Below are 9,800 nucleotides of genomic sequence, written 5' to 3'. Positions count from 1 at the left end.
AGCCGCCAAGGGTCTCCGGTTAAATGTTCGGCAAGAAATTTCCATTCGAATTTTTTTCTAAATGTTAAATGGGAAAAGACTCCACTATTTATACTTTTTTTTTTGTTTTTTCCGCTTTCTTCGAGAAGAAGAGATGCGCGGGGTACCTGCGCGGCGCGGCGGTTAGGAAAACCAATAATCTTGAATAAAAAGCAATGTAGAGAACAGACATGGTAGTATATGTACTTATACGGATGTTATTATATAATACTGCGGTCAACCGATCATTTACAGATCATGAGCCACTATATCATCCTACAACATCCGCTTAGTCAATCAATTGCCCTTTTCTTTCACTTCATACTTTTACTCTAGCATCATCTTTAAACGATATTATCATGTACTTGCCCTGACACAATATTAAAACATTGTACCACCTCATGTAAAGGGCATGTCGTGTCTATTGCATTAAATGATGGCGTTGCATATTTCTTATACATATACTCCTATCCTGGTTTTGCTAAAGAATGATAGAGTAATCACATACTGCGCCTTTGTGCTTACCTCTTTGGACTGTGATCGTCATTGCAATTTCGTATTTCTTGCCAGCAAAAGTGAAAAAAAAAAAAAAAAATAAATCGGTATTCATAATTAGTTTCTAAAATTACATAATCATATTATCTATTTACTGTTTTAATAAAGTGTCGTTGTAGTGCTTGGTATTCCAGTCCCAGAAAAAGGTCAATTCAGTAGAGTTACTGACGCTGCTGACGTTACAGACCTTTAGGAAGTCAGTACCGGCTACTCTCTTTTCAGCATAGTCGTAGAAGTCATTTATTTCACAGGAGAACCCTGGACCAGTAGAACAGGTTTCAATTGGAACGACAGCATCGTTGATGACGTATCTAACATAGGTGTCATTGGAACACTGGAACTTTTCAGTGTAAACACGAGCACCTTGTGGAACGTACCAGGATCTGTGGAAAGTGTTTTCCATGAATGGAACATGTTCGGCGGTCAAGTTATTTTTGTCATCGATTATGCCGATAGTGGTCAAATAGTTCAGAATATCGGTATCGTGGGTGAAACTCAACCAAACCTTTTGGTCCTGGACCTCACTTTCCTTTAGTAGTTTCACTGAAGCGTTGAACAAGTTGGCACCGACGGATCTGACGACGTCATAGCCTGGTCCCGTTTGATAATAAGTTTCCAAGTCTTGGCCGTAGGAGAAACGGACCAATTCATCTTTGGTGAAGATGTTACAGATGTCACTGTAACCTCTAGCGTTTATTTCATATGCACACCATGCAAAAAAAGTGTTTGCATCACTTGAAGTCAGATTCAAACCCTTGTTTTCCTTGTTTAATCTCTTGGCAATACCACTCAAATATTTGGTATCATATTTTTTCAAAATGTCATCGTTGACATCATCGTCCCAAGCAGGACACGAATGGTGGGCACTCAGAGTATTGGCACCAGCAGACTCGGCTTCACTGATGGTTTGCAAGGATATGTTGAATTTATCACCCAAACCGTCAATGAAATACTGGGCAGTATCATGACATCTGTTCGAGTTAGACGTAAAAACGGCAAAACTGGTTTGGTTTTCGACCATGTAGCCATATTGCGCCAAGAAATCACGAGCGTGTCTCTTAGCATTCATCTCACCGGTATATGGGTTCAAAACATTGACCGAATTGGCAAGTGTGGTTTCCATTTCTAGGTTTTTGGTGTCACGAATGAAAAATTCGTAGTCATCGTTCAAGAAAGACAATGCTCCGCTGAATTGACCGGTATAGTTACTCAATTTGTACCATGTTGTCATGATACTTTTGGCTTTGCTGACAGTGGGGTATCTTTCACCGTGTCTACCAACCATTTGCACTTGCTTCATTTCACAACTTTCCGGCAAATCACGAGAAATACCATAATCACCAGGGAAAGAGTAGTATGGCCCAGAACCACCCAAAAATGGGAAAATTTCCGTTTGAGTTCCGATTTTGTCAATGTCAGATAACTTTCCGAGGGGTATGGTACCTGCATTAACCAAAGAAGCGGCTAAAATTGAATAAACGGCTGACTTCAACATTGGTATTTCTGATGATGTTCTTGCTCTCTTTGCTGTTGTTGTTCCTCTTCTTCTTCTTCTTCTTCCTACTTTACAACCAAGGCGAAACTGAGCTTGAATCTATCGAAATGTAAGAGCTTATATACGTTTTACTTGGCAATTCGACGCTGTTTATGCTCATTCCAAAACGGGTATAACATATCTGGTGAGATGACCAATTTGGCAATGTGACGTGCGGAATATGGAATCTCTCCGGTAAACAGGGTCTGAAATTCTGTGTAATTTGCCTTTTTAAACCCACGTGTGAACGCCAAGATTGTGCGGCTTCGTTTAGGGATGTGTTCTGTTTTCTATTAACTTTTTACTCTTTCCTTCCTATTTCTTTTTTTTTTTTTTTTTTAGTACACATGAACTACAGAATGTTATGCGAAAACGTGGTAATTTAATAAATACGTGACACAGCGTATAAGAAAAAGCTTATCAAGGTTATCTCTGTCATTAAAACTTTATTAGACACCCACGATGAATGAAACGATGAAAGTAGATATAAGAAGTAGTCGGAAGTGAGAAAGAGAAAATGATAAAAGAACGAAAAAATCCCTTTATTTTCTCATCTTGATGTATAAAATAACTACTATATATTTGTGGCAGAAATCATACCTTTCATTTTTCATCGGCATAGATAATCTTGATTGTTTCACCTTAATACGCTTTTTTCAATGTCGTTTACAAAACAAGCTAGGTTTGCAAGATATCCTGGACTTTTTTTGTAATCTATGTGGCCACAGTATGGTTCGCACTTGCAACATGGTAGAGGCTGCCCAAAAACAAAACCGCATCACCTTTGGCAGCATTTACGTGAAACTCCATCCTCTTGTCAAACTTTGCACAGGAATCGTGTGGGCCCCACGAGTGTGAACCAGTAATTACATGTGCGGCTCTATTGGCATTGTTCATATCTGTAAAAGCAACTCCTGCTCCCAGTACCGTTTCTTTCCGTATTGGAAACGGTCACAGCACCGGTCTTGTAGACAATACCCGAGTTTAGCTAAATGTCACTTGGGCACTTTCTAATGACATTTCCAGCCAAAAGAAGTAATTTTGCTCATTTAAAAAAATAGTTTGCCATATCACAAAACAGTCGGTCGGATAATATCTCCTTCCAACAGTAGGAGAATGGAGGACCACACCCTTGTGGCCATCGTTGTTTTCTTTGGGAATGGTGAACCTTTCCATGTGTCGTTGTCTGTAGAAATGGTGTTCGTGCTGCTTCTTTCATCCACTAGAATTCATGAGGTAGTAGTTCTTATATGTTATAAACTTCAACACGCCACCTGGTCTTGGGGTAATATGAGCAAGAATTTCTCTCTTAAACCGGATATAAGTCTGAGCTTTCTGTTGGATATAATTTCTATAAATGATATATGCATCTACGGTTGCATTGCCCTTACAGTTGTGTTTATTTTATAAATCTACGTTTAGTATAAGAAAATTGTATTGTCGAGTCTTAGCTGAGTTCATATTTATTCAAAAAATTGGCCTAAATGTTATGTCTCTTTCTCGATCCATGAATTATTAGCAACACCGAGAATTGCAGCAGTGATGCTTCACATTAATGCATGTTCCTCCCTGTTGCCTTTTGGTAAAGTCATGGGCATATGATTACTCCGGGCGTCGCGCGGCTGAAGGCGTCTAAAATAAAATGTTCAAAAATGATATTAACTTTCTTATATATCTTAGACCTGCTATTTCTTTCTTCTTTTTTTTTATTTTGTATTCAATTGGTTTTCACTTTCTCGAAACGCAAGGCTTAAATAAATCAAGGACAGATTCGATAGCTTCTTTTGGGACAGTCAGCTCTTCAGAGGTAATTGCATGACTTCATGATTCGCGGAATACGAAATGAAAAGGGAGGTCCGTTTGAGGTAACTCAGTTCTTTACGAATCACATGCAATATTCAGGGTAAAAATCCAAGTTATCTAATTTTTTTTAAACTACCTTTTTCTTTTGTACATCACGTTTCACTATATATTCTACTACATCTATTTTCGGCCCAAAACTACAGCATTTGCAGAAACAAAACGACGCTTTCTGTTCCTGCTGATAGTATTCATGACACATTCCATATTGCATGTTGCATTTAAAACGAAGGGCCAAGCCATGGTCATGTGATTTCCATGTGCGGCAACTTCAAGACTTCTTCTTTTGGGCATAGGAAGACATTAAAAATATTATTTATGCATTATTCTTATGTCGGCTAATAGATTCAAAGAAACCCACGAAAAATTTACCGACCGCGCGAAATAAAAGTAAATGAAAAAAAAAAAAAAAAAAAAAAAAAAAAAAAAAAAAGAAGAATGTGTCTATCTTCATAATGGTGCCTTCGCTAAACCATCTTTTCTGACGCTTTATAGTTCGAACACAGCATTCTTCAACCGCGTAAAGTTAAAATCACTTGAATGTTTACACTGACGTTTATATATTAAAATACTTTCTACTTAGTTATTTTTAGGAAAGTACGGTTACGCACTCATTTTAAAAAAAAGCAAGGATGAAAATACCTGCCAAAGTACTTAAAGCATTGGTTCTCAAACCAGCAGCCATACCTTCGGATTGAACGACAATACCAGTGAAGGTGCTGGAAGCAGCAGTATGAGAAGTTGGAGCAGCAGACTTGGTGACTGTGCTAGTGGCCAATGATGTTTGTTTGGAAGCCTCGGAAGTGACAGTCTTGGTGTTACAGCCGTTGTCGTCACAGTGAGTAACGGTAACAGTAGTGTATGATTTTGGAGAAATGGTGGTTGCTGCAGTTTCTTTAGAACATTCAGAAGTGACAGTCTTGGTGTTACAGCCATTGTTGTCACAGTGAGTAACAGTAACAGTGGTGTATGACTTGGAGGAAACGGTTGCAGTTGCGTCGGTAGCAGTTGGTGCTGGAACATGGCATCCGTTTTCGTCACAAGATGTGATGGTGGCAGTGGTAGATGAGCATGGGACAGTTGTGGTAATGGTGTAAATGTTACCGCTAGCGTCGGTTGTTTCTGAACAGGAAACCACGACTGTACTTGTGGCATTCAAGTAAGTTAATGTAGTAGTGTAGACAGAAGCGGAACCTGAGGTGAAGCTGGTGGCGGATGCAGCGGATGCAGTAGAAGTAGTGGAAGCGGTGGAAGCAGTAGAAGCGATTGAACCAGATGCTGTAGTGGAGTTTGAGACACCAGAGATAGAGGCGCTAGATGAAGGAATTATTGAGTCTGGGGCGCTAGAAGAGATCGTAGAAGAGACGGTGGTAGAAGCGTTAGAGGATAAAGTGACTGAACCAGTGGCAGTAGAGACAACACCAGAGGTAGTGGATGCGGATGTGGATGCGGCGCTTGTAGCGATGACACCGTCATAGTTTAGGTAATATGAGTAGGCGCCTGCGAAGATTCCTTCGGAGACACTGAAGCCAGAACTAGAGAATCCAGTACCAATTTCAAAAGAGAATTGTCTGTTACCTTGGGTTGCAGTTAAGACACCAGTAGTACCGTCGTAAGAAAGAGCAGTGATGTCGGCGGTAATGGCAATTTGGTTCTTACCGGTGTAGCCAACAACAGGAATAGGAGTGGCGTTGGTTTCGGTTGGGTCAACGGCAAGAACACCTTCACCCTTGAATACAACAGTTTGGCCAGTAAAGGTGTCAGGGTAGTGCAAGTATAGGTTACCAGAGACGATGTTGATTGTACCGTTTCCAGAAACTGGTTCAACGATAACATAGGTACTTCCATTGTCTAGGTTGATTTCACCGTTATTTACAGAGCCTTCATCGTCGTCTCTACGTTACAAACCGGAAACAGAACCACCGTTGAGAATAGCATTTGACAAAGAAAAGGTACCAGCGTTAGAGTATGGAGAAAAGGTGACTTCACCCTTCTTGGCCTTTGACAAACTCAAAGAAATGTCACCGCTGCTCTTGAACGAGCTAGGTGTGAATGAATAGATAGATGCGGAGACAGCGCCAGTTTCTTCAGCACTGAAGTTACCGGAAACTTCAAAAGTCTCACCAGAAACGTCGAACGCGGTACCTTCGTAGCTTGCTTCAGACTTTTCGACAACCAAATCACCGTGAACTTTTAGATCAGATGAGAAGACGTATTTTTCACCGTCAAGTAAAGTCAACTTACCACCGGCAGCGACTTCCACGGCCTCGGTTGCAATTACTTTACCAGTAACTGTGAGATCACCGCTAATTGTTGTGGATGGCAAATAAACGGTACCGTCACTGGAAGAAAGTGAGTCGGAAGCGGTGGCACTTGCACTAGCTGACGAGACGGAAGTGATAGAACTCAAGTCTGCGGAGGAGGTGCTATTGGTGTAAGAGTCACCGAGAGCGCCGCGAGAGAGTAGGGCCAAAGCGACAGCAGCTTGGAATTTGTTAAAACGATTGAACATCTCTTTTTTTTTTGTAATGGGCGAGAGTTTACCAATAAAAAGAAAGAAATAGTAAAGCTTGCAAAGATGAAAACTTGGACTGCTATTATGAGAACAAGAGTGAATATGACGATCCAGTGACAATGAAGCATATTGAAGTACGATTTACCTGCTTTTTATATACTTCTTCTTGTTACTACTCACGGACTCCTAACCCATAGCTATAGAGCCCGAAGCTACAGAGACCGATGGTGTGCTAGATCAGAATTTTTGTGCATGCATTTCTACGAAGAACATTCTCAAGCCCTGTAAGGCTTGTACGCGCGCGTTTGCCAACAGGGAACGAGGTGCTAATTTGCAGACCAACACATAAGCAATTGGCCAAAACAACAACAACAACAATAACAATAGCAGCAGCAGCAGCAGAACGCGATTCAGCCTGGCCAGATTATTGTAGAAGAGGCACGCGAAAACAAGAGCGGGGAAGGGGCAAGATTGTTTGTTACGTGGGCAGACGCTCAGCTACTTTCTATACAATCCCTACTCTGTGAGGTGCTTATTCAAGCAATGATCTATAACTTTGGCTCAGAACAGATCATACGCCAAAAACAGAAAAGAAAAAGATAGCTATGTCCTAATGGAAGAGACAAGAAATCTTTGCGGCTACCCTCGAGAGAGTTAGTGCACGGTTTCTCCGTAGCCGCGAAATGCTTCTTTTCTGTCCCTGAAGCGCACGGCTGCGTAATCTCACTGCGACGCGGACGGCAATTGTTTTCCCCGGAGACGTGGCTGACAAAAGTCCCTGTGAAAGAAGGCGCTCGCTCTCTTCCGTGGGTCCCTGCTATATAACTACAGCAAAAATCAATCAACATCCTATTCCTGACGAGAATTACTCCGTCTCGTTAAAGAATATCTTTCCAGCGTTTTCTAAGGAAACGCGCAATGTCGCTCGAACTACAAAGACTGAACCTTTGGGTTCCATTATAAATTCTTGAACTTGTTTCATACCCATATATAAGCGGTGCAAAAGACAAAAGGGAAAAACAAAAAAAAAATGAAGAAAAACGGACAAACGGATAACCGGCACCTTCTGTACCACTACATCGCCCGTTTTCGCCAGCATTTCATCAGCACAGATTAGATAGTGTATTCCTACCTCCAACTATCTTATGCTTGGTTTGAATATTTTGGCCCAGTTTCTCAGGTCTTGCTTCCAGGCGCACCCAAAATGTGGTCTTGGTGTGATTGTCGTCACCTTGCCATCCTCTCTCAAATAACGTGGTTCTTGGTAATCTTCTAGACACTTTCCATAGTTTCAAGTCACGTGCGAATTGGCATGTTGCAGAGATTTAGATGGCTATATTTCCTCAAGTTAGCGCATTTGGCTTACTTGATCAGGCGCTTACGAGCTACATTTACGCCTGTCTGTATAATTTTGTTTCTTGACGATGGGATTCTCATAAGAAAGTCCAGATTTGTTCGCAAGGTTAGACACTTTTAGCAGCTAGTGCGTGGTACTTGTAGAATTGCGAACCGGGCATTACAAAACAAGCCCTTTTTTAGCGCTGTCAAGAGCAGAAACTGTAAGTATGCCAGAGTTAGTTGCCGCCCCAATGCTCTTTTCCTGGGCCAATTCGAGAAGTTGAACAGCTTTGGATATTACTGATAAAGAGATGTTTGCCTTGGGGGGCTACTACGGTAATAAGCGTCTTGTCGCTAATGACATGCCAGCAATCACTAAGATTGTTTCGCTCTCAGAAGAACCAGAGGTGGAACTACTGGTTTGAATGACGGATGATTTAGATGATTCAGAGAATATAGAAGTGGAGGTCGTTGCAGAAGAAGAAATGACCGAGGAAGACATGACTGAGGAAGAAACTACAGAAGTTCCATTGCTGCGATAGAATGGAGTAATAATTGGATGCTAAGACGTGATAGAGCTGGTGATTTGTTCTGAAGAAGATGATGACAAACTGGATGAGGTGGCAGTGGTTGGAGCTTTGGCAACAATAACGGTTTCGTCAGTTGGTTGACCATTAGTACCGGTGACGGTGGTCATTTCAGTAGATGTAGAAGTAAAAGTACCAGTCCACAGTTCGGTAGTAGTTGTGACGATGCTAGTAGTATGTTTTGAAGGATCAGGGATAGTACAATTTGACTGACTTAAATCATCGTCAAAAGAGTAAACGTACCCTTCAAAGTCATCACTAACAGTAGTACCATCAGGCAATTCCACGCTAATTGGAAGCGTGCCCCAGGAAACGGCATTGGAGTAAACAACCTTCAGCGGATAATAGTAGCCTGCATACATGTAGACAGTCCCTCCGATGTTATCAGGCAAACTTCCTTGCCATGGCTTAATACCATTGATTGTAAAATCCGTCGATGTAATTGGAGGTTGTTCTTGTGCACAACATTCGAACGCAACGTTACCACCGACTGATAGAATTGCAGAGTCATCGACCTTAGCAAACCTGAACGTGTAAGAACTTGTTTGTGGTGGTAAAAAGTAACCTGTCATTTCTAGAGTAGCGTTTTTTGGGATAGTAAGAAACCAAGTAAATCAGTACTCCAATAGGTCTTTCTTGGCTATTTTGAACATTCACTATGACCTCTGCATCCCCAGTTTCCATAAGCATCTGATTGAGCACATTTAAAAGTTCCTGAAGAGATAACACAAGAAAGATCGTAGTCAATTGAGAAATCCGTCTGTCCGCCAACGGAACCTAATTCCAATTCGAGGCATATCCAGAAGTCATATATTGCGGGTAGGAATACGTTGTTGAATCCAGTAATGAGTATTTATAAAAGTTGACATTCATCCCATTTTTCCTCGGGCCCACTGGCAGGCATGCTTGTGTACTTCCTGAAACAACATTGGACGTGGCCAGGTAGGTGAAGAGTGCCAAAAATAAATAGTGATAAGGCATTTCTTGGTTCGTCAATCAGGTATGGGTATATTAAACAATAACTTTTAGCCATGCTGTTAATGATGAAAATTTTGATGCTGGTCTCTTCATATGTCATTGTTTTGGGAACTGTCTTTTTTCGATCAGATGTATGCGCTACGATTTGTTTAGCGTAGTGATGTTCCTGCGCTGTATTTAGGAAATTTTGGTATCGAAACGTCCCTACAACACTTTTTGTCGCTGATATCTGCACATGCGAGTAACGCCGATTCCATTACATTATTACCTTCCACTTCCCAGAAACGATTTATTACGACTCAACAAGTTCAAGAAAAAAATTAAAAAGGTTACAACCACATTTTGCGTTTAGGTGCAGCGAGGCTTACCTTGATGCAGTCCTAAAGAGTCCTGCAGCAGTTGTAACGAATCCTAT

The 9,800-nt window shown here is 41.2% G+C and overlaps 4 protein-coding genes and 1 pseudogene across 5 annotated transcripts, besides 1 other annotated feature; all 5 read right to left on the bottom strand.

The window, feature by feature from the left end:
* Positions 1-664: 664 nt before the first annotated feature.
* On the bottom strand, positions 665-2,068 carry PHO11 (acid phosphatase PHO11; the record flags this gene model as incomplete). The annotated part of the gene is made up of 1 exon (NM_001178239.1): positions 665-2,068. The coding sequence occupies one exon, from the start codon at positions 2,066-2,068 to the stop codon at positions 665-667; it is 1,404 nt and encodes a 467-aa protein (NP_009434.1).
* Positions 2,069-3,481: 1,413 nt separating this feature from the next.
* Positions 3,482-4,648: an origin of replication (ARS112; Autonomously Replicating Sequence).
* On the bottom strand, positions 4,637-5,122 carry YAR068W (uncharacterized protein; the record flags this gene model as incomplete). The annotated part of the gene is made up of 1 exon (NM_001178236.1): positions 4,637-5,122. The coding sequence occupies one exon, from the start codon at positions 5,120-5,122 to the stop codon at positions 4,637-4,639; it is 486 nt and encodes a 161-aa protein (NP_009431.1).
* A 745-nt stretch (positions 5,123-5,867) lies between these two features.
* On the bottom strand, positions 5,868-6,479 carry YAR066W (uncharacterized protein; the record flags this gene model as incomplete). Its single annotated transcript, NM_001180045.1, has 1 exon — positions 5,868-6,479. One exon carries the CDS (start codon positions 6,477-6,479, stop codon positions 5,868-5,870), a length of 612 nt encoding a protein of 203 aa, NP_009430.1.
* A 551-nt stretch (positions 6,480-7,030) lies between these two features.
* On the bottom strand, positions 7,031-7,330 carry YAR064W (uncharacterized protein; the record flags this gene model as incomplete). Its single annotated transcript, NM_001178235.1, has 1 exon — positions 7,031-7,330. One exon carries the CDS (start codon positions 7,328-7,330, stop codon positions 7,031-7,033), a length of 300 nt encoding a protein of 99 aa, NP_009429.1.
* Positions 7,331-8,382: 1,052 nt separating this feature from the next.
* On the bottom strand, positions 8,383-9,388 carry YAR061W (annotated as a pseudogene). Its single transcript has one exon.
* Positions 9,389-9,800: the final 412 nt, after the last annotated feature.

Source organism: Saccharomyces cerevisiae, chromosome I (assembly GCF_000146045.2).
Source record: "Saccharomyces cerevisiae S288C chromosome I, complete sequence".
NCBI lineage: Eukaryota > Fungi > Ascomycota > Saccharomycetes > Saccharomycetales > Saccharomycetaceae > Saccharomyces > Saccharomyces cerevisiae.
This window is presented reverse-complemented; position numbering and strand designations above follow the sequence as displayed.